We start from the raw sequence: 21,809 nt of genomic DNA on the forward strand, positions 1-21,809 counted from the left end.
GGAGGTGGATCCTCGGCTGTCGGCTTTACTGACATTCCACAGACCATGGGAAGTGGACATCAGTTCTCTCATGCAACAAATATTTGCTGGTATTTATGCCATTCCAGGCTCCAGTCCACTGCAGAGGAATCAGGGATGGGCAGAAGAAACACCTGCTCTCAGGGACCCTGTGATCCTGATGAGATAGAGAGAGAGTTACACGGACCCACGTGTGTCAGATACTTTGAAGGAAGAATGTAGGCCAAGGAGGCCAGTATCATAGCGACTGGATTGTAACTCATCAGTAGATCACTCCTTTGGTTGTGGGGAAAATATCCTCTCTATCTTTGCACAAAGTGAATCTCGTGTGCTTCACACTTCGCTTCTATTGCTGTCGCGTTTGTTTTGGTCAGTTTCAGTCATTTTGGCATCAAGAGGAGTGTTATGGTTGATGGCAGTCAGTGTGCCAGGTACAGCAAGCAGGCTGAGCTGTCCTCATTCTCAGGGCAGCCCTGCCAAGAAGCTCCTGTTAACCCTGTTTACGGATGAGAACACACAGACTTAGAGAGGATGAGCGGTGTGCCCCCGGTCACAGTTACAGGAGGCAGAGCTGGGATGTGCAACATGGGGATTAATTCCCGTCCACTGCTGGCTCTTCTCACTGGGACCCGAGAGAGGTTGTGATGTGGTTGATGATGGAAGGAGGGGGGCAGCGTGAGACTCCACTGACCTGCAGTCTGGCCTCGGGTCAGCAGTGGACCAGGAAAACCACTGAAATCTCTTTGCCTCTAAAGTCCTTATCACAAGGGAAAGTGAAAGAAAGTGAAGTCCCTCAGTCGTGTCTGACTCTTTGTGACCCCGTGGACTGTAGCCCACCACGCTCCTCTGTCCATGGAATTTTCCAGGCAAGAATACTAGAGTGGGTTGCCATTTCCTTCTCCAGAGGATCTTCCCGACCCAAGCATGGAAGGTCTCCCACATTGTAAGCAAGACACTTTACCGACTGAGCCACCAGGGAAGTAGAAAATATGGTAGCTATGTAGGGATGGGTGTCAACTAGACTTACTCTGGTGATCATTGTGCAACAAATCCAAATATCTAATCATTATGTTGTACACCTGAGATTACTATAGCTTTATAGGTCAGTTATACCTCAAAAAAGCACATACATTTGCTTCAGTTATCAAGGGAGCAAAAAGACATAAGGGAAATGAAATTCTTCGTTCCCATCTAACACTGGCCATGTAGGCAGTTATTATAAGGAATTGCTTTGAGTTTTATTTTGAACAGAACTTGTGTCTCATCCAAAGCATGACATTCTGGTATGTTTCCATTTCTTGGAAATTTCCTCGAACCTAAAAAACAGAAGGCTTTTGGTTCAGTTCGTTTTTGGTTCTGACCTCACTGTTTACCAGTGAATATCTCTAGTTTATGATGCCTGCATGTCCTGAGGGTCCGAGACAGCCAATGTCCTCTGGCTCAGCCTCCACGCCTCCTCAATCGTCCTGCCCCATTGGGTCCTCCTGATTTAGATCGGTTTCTGGAATATAAATATGCATCATGTTCTAGCTTCTTACTTTCTTTCTTCCTAAGGCACACACGGAGCAGCTGGGTACAATCTTCTCTCAGATAAACACAAGCTGTAAGTTTTCCTTATTTATGAATAACACACAGTTTGAAATTGCTTTTACAACTGGATACAAATTTCATTAGATGAATTCAGATATTTCTGCTGGATGCAGCTCCCCATAGCTATCCTCAGCTAGGCAGCCTCTCCATGGTACAAGGAAATCATAGTAATAACCACTTTGATCCTTAGGTGACTTCTAGTTCTAAAATCGGCTCTTTAAAATTAGAGAGAGACCTGTTCAGTTTCCCACATCACACACACGCAACTTCTGAACAACTTGGAGATTTGTCTGTCCTGCTCTGTACAGTGTATCTGCCCCTAGAGCCGCTTCAGAGAAAAAAAAAATGATGACAGGGGAATTACGTCTCTTTCTATAGATAATGAGGATGAATATTGATGGATGCCTACTGATGGCAAGGCAGGGAACCGACTGCTTTATATTCAGTATTTCCTTTAACCCTCACAAGTACCGTACACAATCATTACTATCATTGCCTATATTTACAGGCAGGGAAACTCAGGGTGATCAAAGTTAAGGGTATTATGTAAAATCACCCAGAAGTAGATTTTAGAGGTTGGATTCAGGTGTCTACATTCTGACCTACCACCCAGTAAAACAAAGGCTTTTGACTGACCTACATCACAGCTGATACGTTACAGAAAAAAAAGACTTAAACCTGCCCCTGACTCCCTGTCGGCTTCATTAAGGGTAAGTGAACAGCATTTTCTTAAAACCAAACCAATATAATTCACAGTCGCACCCCCTAAGAGTCTCAGAATCTAGACAGAAGCTGAGACGTGAGCGAGCAAAGGAAATACATTGAGACAATGGGAAAAGAGTAGAATCACTAAACTTCAGAACGGCGTAGGTTCTGGGGTTTAAACTGATGGGATTTATTTCTAATTTACAAACAAAGGCAGAGGGACCTCTAGATGTGGGGTGAGGGTTCCACGGATCACATACTCCCCCTCCCCTACCCACACAGAGCAGATGGAGGGAGACTTTTATTACCCTTTTCCCTGTAACAGGGGGCCTAACTGGGACGCCAGTGTCCTCGGGCTCTGATGTGACTTCAGCCTCTTTCCGCCTGCTGCCAGCCCACGGCTCCTTCCGGCTGTCTCATACTCACTCTTTCAACTTCTGCCTCCCTAAACCTATTTCTTCTGGATTCATCCCCATCACCAGACATTGTACCACTTCAGGCTCAACCCCCACCTTTTTATTTCCTCAGCCTCAGCATCTAGACTCTCAGGGAGCCTTGGCCACGGTGCTTCCGCAGCACGCTCCTTACCTTTCCCTGTTTCTCCATCACCCTGTTTACCACGGTCACCAACATCATCTCTTCCCTCTTCTACTCCTGATTCCACTTCGTGTCCTTGAAACCCCTTCTCTTCATGACAAAGGGATATCTTAGAGGTCGTTAGATCATGTCACCTCCTTGCGTTAAGTTCTCTGAAGCTATTAAACTGCACTGGGTCCAACTTGCATTTCCTATTACAAATCACCCTAAATATCTAGATGTCTGTAAGACCTGAATCAAAGCCTAGGTTGGCCCATGAGCCAATTAAATCCTCTTATTTGTATATATTTTTTAAATGCCCCAAGTTGTCATCACAGGAAAGTGAGAATTTTGCTATATAATCATAATTTATGATTACGAAGTGCTTCCATGGTGCCAAGTCCTTAGGCAATTGTCTCATTAATTGTCACCCTGTATTAATCATGTTTTGAGTTTTTTTTTTTTTTAATTCTGTATTTTATGATGCTTTGACATCTTGGAGGCTTTCTAATCCTGAACTCTCCAGGGCTAGCTATTTCTAGAGATAGCAAATGACTAGCCTTCAGCCTGCCATTCATATGCAAACCAATCCATGAAGAGCCCACAACCCTAACCACTTTCTCGACCCAACTGTCACCAAGCCAGTGCTTCCCCTGCCCTGAGTCACCCCAGGGCCAGGTACTGGACAACTAGAGGATACAGGGAGAGTCTGAGGCCGTCACAATTATTCAAACAATCCAACCCTATATTCGATTGAGCTCGCCTACCCTGCCTTGTCCATTCCTTCACCTGGAAACTACCATAAAGCCTCTGGATCCGACCTTCTCCTTGTTCTTTCTGCTTCCTGGTGCTTCCCCAAGCAACCTTGCATGGCGTGGCATGCCTCCTTCTCTGGGGAACACCAAGGGATAAACTCCCTTCTTTCAAGGCAGTGTTTTCCATGTCTGCCACCTTAACCGACCTACCTTCCAACCTAATCTTGGGGACGTTTCACAATACCCCCAAATCCTATGAAATAGGCGGGACAGGCATTATTAGATACTAGTCACACAGCAGAAGGGTCGAGGAGTCAGTGTCTGAATGGATGATCCAACTGCAGAACCAGTGTGCTGAGTTCTCTAGTCCATCCTCATTTTATGTGTCTTCATGTATGTCATCATATATCCAAGCAAGGCATAGCTGCTAGGGGCTCCCTACCATGGTGTCAAGTCAAGCATTTCATAGAAATCTGCTGATATAAACTATAAAGGAGGTCACCCCCTTTCCCCTTTCCCATTTCAGTCTGGGTTGGCCTTCTAATATCTCAAAGGATACACTGGTCACTAGCAATTATGCATTGGAGAAGGAAATGGCAACCCACTCCAGTGTTCTTGCCTGGAGAATCCCAGGGACGGGGGAGCCTGGTGGGCTGCTGTCTCTGGGGTGGCACAGAGTCGGACACGACTGAAGCGACTTAGTAGCAGCAGCAGCAGCAGCAGCAGCAATGCTTTACAGATGAATGACTCGCCCCCACCAAACTGTAGACAGGCGTAGATTCACACAAAAATCAAATCCCTGCTGTTATTTCTCTGATTCACTAGCTCTTAAGTTCAATCCACTTATTCACCCACAAATACTGAACTAGCTAGAAAGCCGACTCACAGAAGAGAAAGATGATGGCCCCATTCTCTAGGACTCCAGATATCTAGAGCTGGGGGGAGTCAGCCCTGCAAAAATAAAAAAAGTTGACCATTTCCCCAAGGGGAGGATGTTCACGTGTTATGAATATACTGTGTCTTGCTTCGTCTTATCTCTGCCTCTCTTCTTGCCCCACCTGTTTTCCTCACACCTGTAATCTCATGATCTTTTCTGCTTTCTTTTCCAACAACTCCCTTCATCTCTAGCAGTCCTACATGGGCTGATTCAGCCTTTGGGAACAGACCAGCTGCACCTCCTGAGAAGCGCTAGAACCGGCAGTGGTGTGAGTCGGTCATCCATGTGCCCGGCAACCAAGTGGAGGGATCTGTGTGACTTGTGTGGCAGCCTGACCCATCCTGACGGCTCACACCCTCGGTGTTCAAGAGACAAACTCTGTAATTGAAGAAAATTGTAAGCCCAGCCCCAGTTCTCCCCTTTGCACGATTGAAGTCCTTCCAGGACATTGACCGTGGACAAGAACATCTCGGAATTTAGAGGGTTACGTGCAATGTGTATGCAGAAAACGCAGCTACACTCAGGTCTTAAGGAAAGGCGTGTGTCATTAAAACTGGTGGGTGATCCCAGAATACGTTATTAGGCTGCTTTCTGAGGCCTTGCCTCTCCTCCTAGCATATATTACCCCTCCTGGCATGGAGCTCACTAGGAACCATACTACTCATCTGCATTGTTAATGCCTGCTTTCCGGGAAGGAACTCCAGGTACTTTCACTCTGTTAAAACTTACACAACACATGTGGCATAACTAGCAACAAGTATTCTTTCTTCCTGAGGTCCCATGCTCTAATTAAAAATTTAGACCTGGGATATGTGTAGTTATCTTTTTGCAGGGGGTGGAGGACGGACAGCATTTATTTATATTGTATATTCATCATAGTACAGTATATAGTTGTTTAATCGCTAAGTCGTGCTGACTCTTTGGGACCCCATGGACTGTAGCCCATCAGGCTCCTCTGTCCATGAGATTCTCCAGGCAAGAATACTGGAGTGGGTAGCCATTCCCTTTTCCAAGGGATCTTCCAGACCCAGTGATTGAACCCATGTCTCCTGCATTGGCAGGCGGATTCTTTACCACTCACTGAGCCACCAGGGAAGCCCACAGCATATTGTAGCATAGTATCTGTGTCCAGTCCTTTATAACTGAGAGCAGCTAGCATGCTTATGTGCCCTTCAGCAATGAACACAACCCATGGCAAGACTTTACAGCTTATTTCTGAATTACATTTCATTGGAACAATTGTTCAGAGCCCAGGCTAATATTGCAAAGGATTTGAGTACCAATACAGTAAAGCAAAATGTACCTAGCAACCATTCAATTATGATTAGGATACAAGGGCAGGAGCCACACAATAAGGTGTGGAGAAAGAAATCCTCTCAATAGGCCCAAGGAAAGCCTTCAGCTCTTGACCAGAAGAAATGCGTTGGCACTCCAAACTGACAGACTGGGTTCTAAGAATGCCCTAACCACCAGTTCCTCTCCAGGTGCATGGTGCTTCCACTTCATGTTGTGACCATAAAGCAACAGACAGATTTTGTAAAAGTCAGTCAATACTTTTTAGGAGCTCACCCCCTTTCCCAGCTCTTGTATGCTTACAATGAGATCCTTGGGTAGTAATGTGGAGTAGGATGGAGACGATTTAGCAGGTGATGCGGTAGGGAGACATTCAGATTTGCCATTTGGAGAGATAGCAAGTCTCGGGCCAGGAGTATTTCCAAGGTGGGTCACCGGAGCAGAAAGCGCTCCACCATCTCGCCAGAGCCCAGGCAAGCTCTGTCTGGGATGGGACTGTAGCTCGGCCACGTGGAGTGGGGACGGCAGAGCTGCGGACGCCTCGTACCGCGCGCATTGAGTCGGCATTCTGGCGCGGGAAACCTAGTTGAGCTCTTCAGGGCGGGGTTTGGCAACTTCTGCCTTGGCATCCGGCATCCGGGGAGGGAAGGTGCGAGTCAGTTTCCAATTTGCTGCGGTCCCCGAGCTCCCTCTCCCGCCCTTCCCTCCCGCCAGCACGTAGGGAAGCCGCCGAAAGGGGCGCAGCGTTCCCGGGCAGCCGCGGTGTCGCGGGAGAGAGGAGCCGCGGAGGCGGCAGGCCGGCCCGCGCGGCTCCTGGCGCGAGTGGGCGGCGCGGCGGGGGTTAAGGTGGGAGCCCGCGCCCCGCGCCCGCCGGGATGCGCGCGGTCCGCCCGCTCGCTCGGCGCCAGCACCGCGGAGAGCGGCGGTCAGTGATGGAGCTGCTGCCATGACAACCCCTGCGGTCGGGGCCCGCGCGCGTCGGGGCTGCTCCCGGGAGGCCGGCGGCGCGGAGGCCGGGGGCGGCCGCTGAGCGTGGCGTCCGCGCGTCCCCGCGCCCCGCGCCGCGTCCCCGGAGAGGCGGGCGCGCCGTCTGCCCGCTCCCCTTGCGCCCCGAGCCTGCGCCGCGGGCGCTCCGCGGGCCGGGCCGGCCGCCAGTCGCCGCCCGGGCTGCGGCGAGGACGCCAGGCACCCGCCGCTCCGGAGGATCGCTGGACTTGGCCGCGGCTGCGGGTCCCCGCGGTGGAACTTTTTACCGCCTTGGCGTTCCAGATCGGAGACTCGGGCTGGTTTCTAAATACATCTGTACATATGTGTGATCTAATAAAACATTCTCTCCTCTCCTTGAAGCGGCAGCTTTTTATGACATCTCCTTTATGTCAGAGACACTTGCCTGCCTTCTTTGGGTTATAAACTTTTGATGCCAGACCTCGGCAGGACGTGCCCAACTGAATGTTAAAGTAGCATCTCGAAGAGAGGCAGAGAAAGAACAACCGTGACCTTCATCCCGCACCTTCCTCCTTCCTCTCCCTTCCCGGCCGCCTCCCTCCTCCCCAGGGGAGCATCGAGAAAGCGTTTTGGATGCAGGAGGGGGCATCTGGTTGTGCCAGGCTGGAAAGCTGAGGCAGGATCTGAGGAAGAATCAGTAGACTCCGGAGAGCCTGGACTCCGCTTCTCCTTACCCCCCTCTCCGCTTCTGGCTGGTTCCAGCCCCTGCCACCCTCCCCGCGCGGCTGCCCGAGACCCGCCGGCGTGCGGGGCGGGGGACGAGGACCGAGCCGCCGCCGGAGTTCTGGGAAGTTGTGGCTATCGAGGATGGGGGTCTGTGGGTCTCTCTTCCTGCCCTGGAAGTGCCTCGTGGTCGTGTCTCTCAGGCTGCTGTTCCTTGTACCCACAGGAGTGCCCGTGCGCAGCGGAGATGCCACCTTCCCCAAGGCGATGGACAACGTGACGGTCCGGCAGGGGGAGAGCGCCACCCTCAGGTAGGGAGCTGAACTTCGGCGGGGGACTGAGCCCCTCGGATGGGATTCGGTGGGAACCGGCGAGTGAGAGAGGACCGGAGACCTGCGTGGGGGACGAGCGTGGGAGAGGGCTTTTGCAGGCCCAAGAGGTGCCCACTTGGCGTTCTGTGGCAGCTGGGACCCGTTCTCCTGGACAGCTTGGTCATTCGCTGTACCTTCTCAGGCCCCGGGTTTTCGGAGAGAGTCCTGAGGTCCAGGCTTGGGACTGCATGTATCCATGAGGCTGTGGCTAGGCTTGGCACTGCGACGCAAGCCCTGGCATTGAAATACTGGGGTCTGAGCTTGGGAGCACTGGTGCCCTGGGGGCTGTCTCACAGTCGGGAAGGTATGTGATGAGGCACGGTGGTCCAGAGAGGGCTGGTTGGCCTCTACCAGCGGGATACCTGAAATTTCCGGCTCTGGAATTGCCAGCTGCTGGGCCCGGGCCCTTTATGAGTCTGCAGCCATCCATGCCAACCCCGTGTGCTGCTCCTGGGGCCCCGGTTGTAAATTATGAGGGCAGTTTTATCTTTGCAGGCTCGGCACCGGGAGAGGAAACATGTTTCTTTTATGTAACGACAACACTCCTGTGTGAAAAGCACAATAGGAAAGCTTTTTGTTTTACCTTAATGAGTTACAGAGAAGCACTTACGGGCTCCAGGCAAAGGGGTGGAGATTCTTGGAATATGAACCTTTAGGGACCCGGCCTGCTGCAGCAGAGACTTTAATAAAAATGCAGCCACCACTTTCCACCAGCTCAGCAGATATCATCTTTTATCCCTTTAATGAGGCAGTTCTGGTCCTCGGAGACAGATTCAGGGACCGCCCAGCTTAACTCTGCTCATAGTGTGCATGGGGTGAATGCATTTGCCCTGCCTGTGACTTTGATGGTTACGGTGGAAATAAAACATCGTGCCCCAGATTCTGCAGCGGAGAAGTCTGGCAGCTTCAAGGAACGCGTGAGGGCGGGGCTCCCTTCCTGCTCGGCCCTCGACTTCCTTGGTGTCCCTCTCAGCCCAGACGAGCCTCTCCCCGGGGAAGGAAAGGAAGGCCTCACGCGACCACTGTTCTTCCGTCCTAAGGCCAGGCGTGGAGGTTGATGCTTGCCTTCTGGGTGGTCTCACTGTGTTTTTTTCTGAGCCCAAGCACAGGTCCTAGAACCCTCTCTGCTGGTGCATGGAGGCCCCAGAAGGAGGGAGAAAAAACAGAAGGGAGACAGACCTCTTTTCTCGACCTCCAGCAGGAGGGAACCCCCCTGGGCTGCCCGGGACTAGAGGGAGTATAACATGCATACTTCCTTGCATCAGAGAAATCCCGGGTGAGGGGCTGGTCCATGCCCTGCGAGGCACAATCAGAGGGCCCATCTGCTCAGAGGAGTATCAGCCAGGCTACGGTGCGTGTTACCCCAGGCGACGTGGGGAAATGGTGGTGGGTGTTAAGGGGTGCCCATGCTGTGTGCCTCTCTCTCCATCCTCCAAACTCATACTCTCTCTTACCAGGGACAGAGAGGCGTAACACAGGATGAGGTCTCAGTGCTGAACTTTCCAAAATCCTCCGGCCTTTTCTTGTCCCTGAAAGTTAAAGCTTTCTGGGATGCAATAACACTGTTCCACCAGCAGAGGGCCAGCTTTGAGCTGCCTTTTTATTAGCTGCTGGCCTGTTTTCATGATCTTCAATTCTAATGTTTAGCAGCTGGGCTTCGTAATGGGAATGGGAATAAAAAAGAGAAAAGCTGAATAGTTGCTTTTTGTGCTTTGTGGAGAAAAAAAGAAAGAAAAACCTTACATATTTGAATATAACTGTTATCTGTTACCTGACGGCATGCTTTCTTTTTTAAAAAGTAAGCCCATCTTACGATGATTTTGCCTCTTGACTTCTGTATAAGTTGCCCTGACATAGAGAAATTCCGTGCATTGTCCCCATTTTAATCTTTCTGTATTCTCTTTCTTTTACCTCTCATGTTTTCCTCTTTTATTACATTTTCTTTTATTTTTATCAAATGCCTCCATTTTATATGCTTTTGCGTGTTATTCATTCTCGTCTTTCCATCTTTGATCACTGAATTCTTACTATTCCCTTATTTTTTAAGGTTCTGATTTCACTACGGTCACAGTGTTTCTTAAAATAACATCAATAACTCTCACAGATTTCTGGGGGTCTCAATCTCTCCCCTTCTGTTCTCGACAGCTGTGCGCCGGTCTCAGTGAAACCCTTGTTTGTCAGGACTCCGAGGGGGCGGGCATCCTGTTTCCCATCTCTGGAAGGCCATGGCCTCAACCCCAGATAGATGTATCATCTTGTTGGGTTTTTTTTTTTTTTTGCTTCTAAAAAATTGCAGTTCTTAACCGCAGTCACTCTCTAATCTCCTAAAAGGTGTGCCGCTGGGAATTCTGTGTTTGGAAATTTAGTGTTCTGAATGCATCAGATGTTCAGAAGGCATTGAAAACACTGACTGATTCCCAGGTCCACTAGTCAGAACCATAGAAAGTCTGTTCATATGTGGCTGCCTCGGATCAAGGTAATCCAAGCCTGTTTCTCAATCTTGAATAAAGTCACATAGGAGGTCGAAGACCAACCAGGAGAAGCCAAGAGAAGGAGAAAGCTCGGTCCTTCTTTGAAAGTTTCAGTGAGACCCTGTTTGGCTTAGAGAGGGGTGATCTCCTTCCTCGTAGGCATGTTTGTGGTGCCAGGTCTTTGATTGAACATGGAAGGAACTCATTTTATGTAGATGAGGCAATATTATCTTCCTCATAACTACTTCACAGGGCTACTTGAAAAGTAAAAATAATTATGTGACTATGGAGTTATTTTGCCTTCTTGGAAGAGAGATGATATGGAAAATGAAGGTGGTATTCACAGTGTCTGAATTATAGCTGCTATGAATCTGATTTGAATTCATTATTACAAATGGGCCCTCTTGGCCAGAATCATTTCATTACAATTATCTGCTGTTGGGTTAAAAATGTTCTGTGCCTCCGCATTAGATTAGATATGACAAGTGTCTAGAAGTCCTGTGTCTGAATCATTGCCCACGTCAGGAAGGGAGCCCAGGATGCTCGGTGTGGTCAGCTGGTGTCTGTTAGGCTATTTCAGTGACGCAATGCTCACCAGATGTGTTTTCACCTGGACCTCAATCTTCTCTAAATTTGCTTCGGTTTTGCAGTGGACCACATCATCCGTGTCCGTGAACATTCTGAGGGGGTTTCGGTAGGCTGAAAGTGGGGGTTGTTGCTGTAACTGTTCTGCTAAGTGGGAAAAGTTCCCGCCAGCAACTCGGGAGGGATTTTTTTTTTTTAAAGCATGGCAGGATAATCAGTTTTGCTGATCCAGGCTGGCTGATCTGGGATTATGCTTAGAAACTCTCGTCTAAAATACCCTCGCATTTTCATTTGGAGTTCTGAGCTAATCTCTTTGGAACCCAGTATTTGGAGGTTAACCACTGCCAAGGAGGAATCTGAGCAGCAGGATTTTGCCAAAGTCACCAAGGCAGTCAGGCTCCCAGGGAGGCGTCCTGTCTTTTCCTGGATGTTTCTCTGCCTTTTGCCCTCTCCATCAGCAGCTTTCTTTTTTTGTACATTAGAACATTCGGAAGAGCCACTCGGTTATTCCAAACAAGGCCACAGCACGTGAATTTCAGCATTTCAGTTACCTAAACTGAATAAGGACTTTGATCGGGGCAATGGCTTCGCTCTTGGTCTGGGAAGATGGATTCAGACATGGACCCGAGCACAAGTCCATACAGGGCCAGTCCAGCTGCAGTGCTAACCTGGGTTGCCCCAGAGTTACTGGAGATGCATTTTAGATGTTGCATGGCCAGGATCCCAGACCAATTAAAGCAAAATGTCTGGAGTTGGGCATGGGTGTTTTAAAGATCTCTTCTAGTATTTCTCATGTTGAGAACTGCTGCCCCAGATCCCCTTCCTGCCCCAGAGCATCTGAGTAAGGCTGGTCTCCAGTGGCCCCGCCCACACTTACATAACCCTACCTGTGTGCATGGACCTCACCACTTAAAGCTGCTGTATTGCCTGAGAAGGAGCACCAGGCCCGGGAGCCTGCATACCATCTGGACTTGATTCTTGCTCCTTCCCTCACCTGCCAAATGATTTTGAGCACTTGAATTCATTTGTGTACCCTTGGGGATGGTATCTGCCCCATCTAAGGCATTGGGGAGATGAAAGAGATGGTGTTATTATGCTGATTAGGAAGCAACACACAAGTGCAGGTTGTTATAGGAGCCGAACAAAACCTCAGTGATGACCTGTGATTCTCTGTCCTTTCTGGGTTCACTTCTCCCCCCTCCCACAGATGCATACAGAGCTCTAGAATTCTCCTCCCCCTTCCACCACCACTCACCACACACACAGAGCTCTAGCATTCTCCTCCCCCTACCCACCACACACACAGAGCTCTAGAATTCTCAGTCCATCCGCAGTGCCAGCCAGCACCCTGCTTTCTGCTCATGGTCAGGACTCACCCTGCTGCAAATCTTTGTTCTGATGGGTACACACTCTGTATACGTCAGTTATATGTGGGTGTGGTTGGACTGTGAGTTCCTAGAGGCAAAAAGCCATGACGTAGGTGTTGGCTACAGACACCATCATGGATACTGAGGGTCCAAAATGATACATCTGGGCTGAATGCTTTACTCCACTGTAAAGGAGCTCAGTCTCGTATGATGGAGTGTTAATCTGCAGGGATAAAATGCTCACAGCGAAAGGGTTCCGATCTCTTCACAATATGGTGCCAACAGCAGGTGGTTGGTTAGAGCCTTTGGGGGCCTGGGGGACTTGCATTCTGGTGCGATCACTTGCCAGGGGGGACATTGAATCCACCAGTGGCCCCCGAGGTGGTGCCATCCCTGGGACAAGGCGAGGAGCAGGGCAGCAGAGCAGAGGGGGGTCTTCTCAGCTGCGGTGGGGTGATGGACTTGAGAGCAGGGCTGTTCCTGCGGAAACCTGCCTTCTGTTGACCAGGGGAGACACGCGGAGCCAGGAGGGAGAGGGGTGGATGGAGAAGCTGGCGTTTCCCGATCCGGCAGGCCTGGAAGAGGGGCGCTGGCTAGACTGAGGCTGTCTAATCACTGATTGGTAGGGATGCCAGCATAGGGGGTGGGGGGCTCATCTTGAGGCAGTCAGCATACGTGTTCCGTGACTTTCTGGATTGCTCTAAACAACTCAGCCATTCCCATCTAAGCCCTTGTTAATTTTTTTTTTTTTTTTTTTTGCCCTTAAGTAAATTTGGTCCTTGGGTTCAGTTTAGTCCTGCTGTTCTAGAAAGGGACCTTGGCCTGCCTACCTTGGTCACTGTGTAGCTGGCTCTGGTGTAGGGGGAGGGTGGAGGCCAGCAGTACTGGGCAGCCTGAGCTCGAGACCTCATGAGGTCCAGACATGAGATGCAGAGGACAAGAGGTCCTGTCCATCCTTTCCAAAGGAAGACTTGAACATTGTCATCAATGGGAAGCATCGTCATGTTAGGGCTGGCCAAAATGGCGTTGCCTGTTAAGTTAGGAACTGTTAATCTTTCTTGATTTTTTCTTTTCCAATCCACTCAAGATGGCCCCAGACTATTTTGGGTTCATTCGTTTGTGTACCATTTCCCGTGCAGGAAGATGCTTTTTAGCTGACGTTGGGTTGGGGAGGAAGGTGGCTGGGAATGGGCCCTGGGGAGAGAGGCTTCCCGCTGAGTGTCTTCTCACCTTCCAGCCATAGCACCTTCCTGGGACTTCTCGTACCTGGCACATCTTTTTTTAAGACGTGACAACTGAAGCTGTGATGTTTCTGCAGCTCAGCACTCACCCTGCCTCCATCTGTGTGTCATTGCCTCAGTAGAGGAGGTTAGAGAAGGGAGGTGTTGGAGCCTGGTGCCCCTTCCTTGCAGGACCACACTGAAGACCCTTCAGTAAAACCTGTGGGGTGGGGATTAAATAAATAGACGCCGTCATCCATAATTGACTGTATGTCAAGTGCCAGGCCAATTACTTATTGTTTCATGCAATTTTCAGAATATTATGATCCTGTCCAGGAAGGAGACATTTTCTTCCACCCTTCTAGGGTCTTCTGGCTGGTCTAAGAATTAAACAGACAGCAGACAGGTGAAGAGGAGACAGTCAAACAAAAGTGTAATAACATATATACATGGAAGAAACCCAGGGGAACTAAATAACTCACCCCAAAGGCCAAAGTCCTCACCCTGAACACCATCCTCAGCTGAAGACAAAGGAGGATGTTGGAAGTAGTGGTGTGGGAGGTTTAAATAGAGGAAGGCAGTTCACATGGAGATGAAAAAGCAGAATGATTGGTAAATAAATGTTTGTTGGTCCAACAGAGAGGGACGCAGAGTGGGCTCTGATCTCTGGAAGTTGCCCCCCACACCTGGCTGTATTCTTTGCAGACATCTCTCCTGACCCTCTATTCCTGGAATAGGTCCTCTATCTGAATTCTCAAGGCAGTTACTGGGAAAGTCAGAGTTTCTTCCCGAGCCTTGGGCCTTGACTATTTTCAGCTTGAAATAATCCACATGCCAGAAACATTTCGTGATGTCGAATTTTGTTCCTCTACAATCCCCAGTGTAGAGACTGAGGTGCAGAAAGTTGAGGCACTTGCCTTGGGTCACATGGTTATTATGTGTCAGAGTCTGTGCTTGCTCTTAGAATGCCATTTCCCCCCTCTTCTGAGTTTGATAGTACCCTCTTCCAGGTAGGGAGAACAGAGAGTGTTTCCGTGAGCTTCAAGCAGGAAAAGCAAACGGCTCCTCTGTTCCTGGGACCTGTATTTGAGCAAAGGTTAGGAAGTCTGCACTGGGTTGAGGGCTATGGCCGTCTGTTGCTGTGCCCCCAGCAGGTCCTTTACGCCTCTCACCTGCACACCAGCAAGCACTGCTCTATCTCTTGGGGCCAGAAATCAGGCTGCAGAGGGTCCCACCCACCATGTGTGCTGCCCCAGAATCATGGGTGCCCTTAGCTTTGATCCTGCCCTGAATGCTGCACCCTCCGGGAACATCTGTGACCTCTCACAGGACGAGCAGCACCTCCAGGGACCCTGCAGACAGGACAGAGCCAGCAGGTGAATGATGACAAGGACACCAATGACAGAGCATTTCTCCAAGAACCAGGAGGAAGCAAGTGATCCACGTGGAAGGATGGAAAGATGAGAAGTCACGTGTTTTTAGATCCAAAAATCCAAGTCATTGTGTAATCCCGTCTCCCCATCTTTATGCTCATAGTTTAAACCATCAAGACTGTGGCAGCAGCGGGCACAGGCCCTTTTTGCTCACCTTGTGGCTGACTCATACCCTACAATGTCTGCCTGACCTCTTGTGGCCACCTCTTCCCTGGAGATGGTACATTTTGCTTAAATCAAAGAGATGCTGAAGGGCTTGACCTGGCTTCCATAAGAGTGCTGATCAATGTTGAAAACTTGCTTTTGAATATTAAACATCTCCAGTGGATCTGAAGATTTATGAGATCTCGATTAACCAAGTTTCCATTGCATAATAGAAATATAGTGTGTTTTAAGTGATTGTGAAGGTTTCTGGCAAGGCCACAGAAGATAATTTAACTCATAATTATCCAAAATGCTATAGACCCACCATGAAGAATAATAGAACACGATGTTGTTGTAGAAGAAGTAATTATGCCAAAGAGGGGAAAAATGAATATGATAATTTTCTATTTATCGTGAATGCCAGTGCTGAAGAAAAGTAGATATAATTACAGGAAGATAACATGGAAACATTTTCCCAAAGGCATTTCTGAATACTTCCAAAAGTTTGGGAGTTTGTATTATTGTATCTGTTGTGCCAAATTTAATTTTAAGATGCATAGCTTTCCTTATATTTGATTCAAGTGTGCGTTTGCAGCCTTGGTAATGTTGAGGAGTATTTTCGTGAGTATTAATAAAGCAAGGAAGATAGATCAAGGAGATGAAAGACAAAAATGGAAAGCATAGAGAAGGAAAGAGACTTTCCCAGGGCATCAGCAAGAGTCGAAGAAAGACAAAGACTCTGCCCACGTGAGGACGAAGTGGCCTAGGGTGGACTCTCTGGAGTCCCAGGTAGAGGAAGAGGGGGAGACAGGAAGTGGCAGTGCCACCCTCCCTCCCCCAGGCTCTGCTGTGCCAGTGGCCCCACTCCAACTGAGTGTCCAGGTCACGAGGCCACACCCACACAGGTGTGTGTGTCCACCCTAAGGCATTCTGTGTGTGTGTTAGTCACTCAGTCATGTCTGGCTCTTTGCGACCCCATGGAGTGTAGCCGACCAGGCTCCTCTGTCCATGGGATTCTCCAGGCAAGAATACTGGAGTGGGTAGCCATGCCTTCCTCCAGGGGATCTTCCCAGCCCAGGGGTGGAACCCGGGTCTCCCACACTGCAGGCAGAATCTTTACCATCTGAGCCACCAGGGAAGCCCCATCCTAAGTCAAGGTGCCAGCAAATTCGGGGCTCAGGTTCTCACTTGCTGCCAGAATCCGGCTCTTTCTGACCCTTGGTTTCACCTGGCAGCTGGAGACCCCTTTCGGTCACTGAGCCCTGGCGCGTGTTCTGCTTCTTTGTGTTGGACCCACCCCAGGCGCTGGGTGATCGGCAGTCTGCTCTATTTGGCAGGAGTCTTCTCCAAAAGCCCAGCTCCAATGTTGACCCCAATCCTTTCTAACTCCTCCTGACTCCTGGACTTTCCAGCACTTACTGTTCACCTGCCCACTGGAACGGCGCTTTCAGAGACCGCCTTCAGGCAGGCAGCCGGTGAGGGCTCAGCCGACTCATGCTTGATTCTTTCCTCCCCGTCATTCTTGGGGATATGTGTTGCCCTATCAGATCCCATGCACCTTGACTGGGATTGACTGCAATGGATGCCATCCCAGTGGAGGGATTCTTGTTTGATGTTTGGAACTCCCCATGATGGATAAAAGAAGCCAGTATGTGTTTGCAAGGAAATGAATCAGTCAGGTGTATTATTGGAGTGGCCATGCCCACATTGACTTAGGTGACTGAAAGGCACCTGTGTAGAAGGAGGGAATAAAGCGATTCATATTTGTGCTGGTCTATGCTCTGCAAGGAGATCCAACCAGTCCATTCTAAAGGAGATCAGCCCTGGGTGTTCTTTGGAAGGAATGATGCTAAAGCTGAACTCCAGTACTTTGGCCACCTCGTGCGAAGAGTTGACTCATTGGAAAAGACTCTGATGCTGGGAGGGACTGAGGGCAGGAGGAGAAGGGGACGACCAAGGATGAGATGGCTGGATGGCATCACAGACTCGATGGATGTGTGTTTGAGTGAACTCCGGGAGTTGGTGATGGACAGGGAGGCCTGGCATGCTGCAATTCATGGGGTCGCAGAGAGTCAGACAAGACTGAGCGACTGAACTGAACTGAACTGAACTGATGCTTTCTAGCCCATCCCTAAAAACACTCCTCTCCCTGCTCTTGTTGGCATTGCTTCTGTGCCTTCTGTTAAATGTATTAATACTCTCTCTCCATCTTTGGGTCCCAGTGTCCAGTTCAACACCTAACTCAGAGGGGATGCTCCAAGTTTGTTGAAAAGATGAATGTGTGTCCTTTATCTCTGTCTGTCCACCTCTTTCTCTCTCACACACATACCTACTTTTCCTAATGAAGATATTCTCATCCATTTTTAAGCAATTGGGAAGTCACTGACATTACAACCAAAGATTCTGGCATTTGAGTCCTAGTTGAGATAATGATCTCTCCCTAGATACTTGGTATTTAACTTGTCCTGTCTCCTCCTGCTTATTATAATTGCAGCATTTTCGAATTTCACACCGTTATTAAAGCCACCATCCTGAGATGCTGAGCAGTTACAAGGGAGGTATACCAGCCTCCTGCCTTTTTATTAAGGATACAAAATAGAGGGTGGCATATCCTGGGACTGTATCTGCAAATTCTCGGGAATGGAAAAAATGTCAGTGAGACTAGTCTTCTAAAATTGCAGAGGGCATCTCAGGATGAAGGGACTTAGGGAGGTATTTCTTTGTCCGTGTGAAATATAGCAGCTTCTGTGATGAGCTCTCACTATGAGATCCTTGAATACATCCCCAGAGCACCTGTCCTGCTATAGCTGTGCAGTGGGAACAGTTTATAGATCTTCTTGATTATAACTTTACATTTACACTCGGCTAGTCAGTGGGCTTCCCTGATGGCTCACACAGGAAAGAATCTGCCTGCAATGTGGAAGACCTGCATTCTATCCCTGGGTTGGGACGATCCGTCCGAGGAGAGCATGGGAACCTATTCCAACATTCTTTCTGGAGAAGACCCATGGACAGAGGAGCCTGGTGGGCTACAGTCGATGGGGTCTCAAAGAGTCACACGTGACTGAGCAACTAAGCACAGCACAGCAGTCACTGGGCACTTAGAGAAATAGAAGGTTAAGTATAACTCGTGTCAAGAGGTTAAGGCACAGACTAACTCAAGAAGATTCAGTTCAAATCCTGGCTGAATGTGATCAGACAAGTGACCAAGTTTATCCAACCCTCAATTTTAAATAAAGGATTGAGGGGTTATACACCCACTTCACTAAGTTGTAGGGGAGAAGTAGATGGCATTAAGTTTGTAAGAGCTTAGACTAAAATCAGACATGTAGCAAGTTCATGATAAACAGTAGCATTAATGTTTTTAAAAAATGTAAGTTACTGAATTCACAATTTAACAACCAGCTTTTATTGACTACTCTGTGCCAAGCCCTGTTCTAAGCGGCATGGAAATTATAAAGTTGAATTAATCCCAGAGTTTCCTCTTTAAACACTCGCATCTAGTGAATATGTTAGCAGAATAAAGGGCCCATAGATCAGGAAGTGGGAGAGAAAGGAGCCAGAGGGAGAGAGTGAGGAGGGGAGGAGGGAATTTGCATAAAATGCACTATATTCTGTGTTCACTTAGACAAACCCTGGCATTCACATTCAACCGTGTAACCTCCACGCTTAAAGATATAGAATATTTTTTTTTTTATCACCCTCAAAGAATTCCTCTATGCCCTCTCTTTTTTTTGTGGTCAAATATGCACGACATGAAATTTACTATATTAACCACTTTAAAATATGCATTTCTATGTCATTAAATGTGTTTATTTTATGTGCAAAAACGTGTATCTCCAGGCCTGTTTTCATCTTTCTGAATGGAAACCCTGCCCCCCTCCCCCTTTAAAGACTACCTCCCCATCCTCTCTCCCTGCTGCCCTGAGTTTCTGTCTCCTCTGGGACTTCATATACGTGGGATCATACAGTATTTGTCCTTCTGTGACTGCCCTATTTCACTTAGCCTCATGTCTTCAAGGTTCATCATTGTAGCGTGTGTCAGAATTTCCTTCCTTCTTAAGGCTGAAAAATATCCAATTGTAGGTTTATACCACTATTTATCATTTACTTGTCTATGGAAACATGGGCTGCTGCTATGAATAATGCTGCTATGGACATGGGTGTGCAAATATCTGTTCTCTGCTTTCAATTCTTTTGCTGTATTCCCAGAAATGGGATTTTACATGCCCAGAAGTGGACCATGTGGTAATCCTGTATAATTCTGAGGAACTGCCATACCATTTTGCATCGTGGCTGCACCGTTTACATCCCCTCCAGCAATGCACAAGGCTTCCAGTTTCTCCACATCCTTGTCAACACTTGTTATTTTCAGTTTTTTGTTTTTATAATAGCCATTTTAATGGAGGTGAAATGTTATCTCACTGTGGTTTTGATCTGCATTTGCTTGATAATTAGTGATATTGATGTGCTAATGTCCATTTGTGCATCTTCTTTAGAGAAATGTCTATTCAATTGATTGCTCATATTTAATCAGGTTACTAGGCTTTGTTGTTGAGTTATAAGAATTCATGATGTATTCTGAATATTAATATTTTATTAGATATTATTTGCATATGTATTATTCCATCTGTGGATTGCCTTTTTACTCTGTCAATAATGTCTTTTGATGCACACAGCTTTTTAATGTGAGTTTACCCATTTTATCAATTTTTTCTTTTGTCCTTTATGCTTTGCTGTCCTATCCAAGAAATCTTTGCCTATTCCAATGTCATGAAGCTTTTCCTATATTTTGTCCTTGAATGGTTTAATGGTTTTAGCTCTTCTGTTTGGATCTTTGTTCCATTTAGAGTTAGTTTTTGTATATGCTGTAAGGTAAGAGTCCAAGTTAATTTTATTGCATGTAGATATGCAGTTTTTCCAGCACCGCTTATTGAAAAGAGTATCTTTTCCTTATTGGACTTCTCACTCACATTGAAATTCATTTGAACTATAGTTTATTTCTGTGAGCTCTATTCTACTCCATTGGTCTATGTCTGTCTTTATGCCAGGACCATACTGTTTTGGTTATTGCAGCTTTGTAGATTTTGAAACCAAGAGTATGAGACCTTTTACTTTGTTATTTTCCAAGATTATTTTAGGTATTTGGGATCCACTGAGGCTATATATGCATTTTAGGATGAATTTTTCTATTTTTGCAAAAAAAATCAAAACCACTATTGACAGGGATTGCATTGAAGGTGGAGACAGCTTAAAGTAGTGTTGACAATTTAATAATGTTGTCTTTCAATCCATAAACATGGGATGTCTTTTAATGAATATTTGTCTTTAATTTCTTTCAGAAACATTTTGTAGTTTTTAGCGTATAATTCTTTCACCTTGTTTAAGTTTATTCCTAGTAATTTTAAATGTTATAAATTAAATTGATTCTTAATTTCCTTTTTGGATTGTTCATTGTTAGTGCATAGAAATACAACTGATTTGTATGTGTTATATAAAACACATAAGTTTTTATTTTTATGGGAAGATTATGGCATATGCATACAAAAATAATTTTATTTCTTTCTTTCCAGTTTTGATATTTTAGATATTTTTCTTGCCTAATTGTCCTGACTAGAACTTCCAGTACTATGTGAATAGAAGTGATGAAAGCAAGCAACCTTGCCTTGTTCCTGACATTAGAAGGAAGTATCTAGTTTTTCAACATTAAGTATAGGTATTTTATATATGGCTTTACCTTGATATAATTTCCTTCTACTCCTAGTTTATTGAATTTTTTATCTCAAAAGAGTGTTAAATTTTGCCAAATGTTTTTTTCTGCATCAATTTACTATTTTTTAAAATTCATCCTGCTAATATGGGATATTTGTTGAATGATTTTCATGTATTCAACCATCCTTGTATTCCAGTAATATATTCTCCTTGTTTATGGTATATAATCTTTTAGCATCATGTTGAATTCAGTTTGTTAGCACAGTTGGCTTTTAAATAACACAGGTTTGAACTGCACCAGTCTGCTTGTATATAGATTCTTTTCAATAGTAAACACTATATTTGCAACATGAATTGTGGTTGGTTGAACCCACAAATGCAAAACTGCAGATAGAGAGGAATCAAAATTTTTATGTGGAGGGCTAACTATAAATTAAATGCAGATTTTCAGCGGTACAGAGGGTCAGCACCCCTAGCTCCTGTGGTGTTCAAGAGTCGACTGTCTATCGAGGGTTTTGCATCCCTAATTGTCTGTAGTTTCCTTTCCTTGTGGTGTCTTTCTCTGGCTTTGGTATTAGGATAATGCTGGCCTCATAGAATGAGTTTAGAAGTGTTCTTACCTCTTTATTTTTTTGGAAAGGGTTTGAGGATAACTATTGCTAATTCTTTAACTTCTTCGTAGAATTCACTACTGAAGCCAGCTTGTCTTGGGTTTTTCTTTGTTAGGAGATTTTTGATTACTGACTTGGTCTCCTTACTGGTTAAATACCCATTTGGATTTTCTGTTTCTTCATGATTTAAAGAGGCTATATTTTTTCTAGAAATTTATCTCTTTTACCTTCAATTGATTATTCAGTTTGTTTACCTACTATAGTCCATAGTACTCTTATGATCTTTTCAGTTTCTGCAGCATCCCTTCTTTCATTTTTATTTTATCTGGTCTTTTTGTTGTTGTTCATAGTAA

The 21,809-nt window shown here is 46.9% G+C and overlaps 1 protein-coding gene across 2 annotated transcripts in view; it reads left to right on the forward strand.

The window, feature by feature from the left end:
• The window catches only part of OPCML (opioid binding protein/cell adhesion molecule like), a 1,043,576-nt gene that overhangs the window by 522,148 nt on the left and 499,619 nt on the right, over positions 1-21,809 (forward strand). For both annotated transcript variants that reach the window (XM_013975837.2, XM_018043456.1), the window contains exon 2: positions 7,769-7,853. In XM_013975837.2, coding sequence (XP_013831291.1) covers positions 7,769-7,853 — 85 coding nt within the window. The remainder of the gene's footprint in view (positions 1-7,768; positions 7,854-21,809) is intronic.

This window comes from Capra hircus, chromosome 29 (genome assembly GCF_001704415.2).
Source record: "Capra hircus breed San Clemente chromosome 29, ASM170441v1, whole genome shotgun sequence".
NCBI classification, from domain to species: Eukaryota; Metazoa; Chordata; class Mammalia; order Artiodactyla; family Bovidae; genus Capra; species Capra hircus.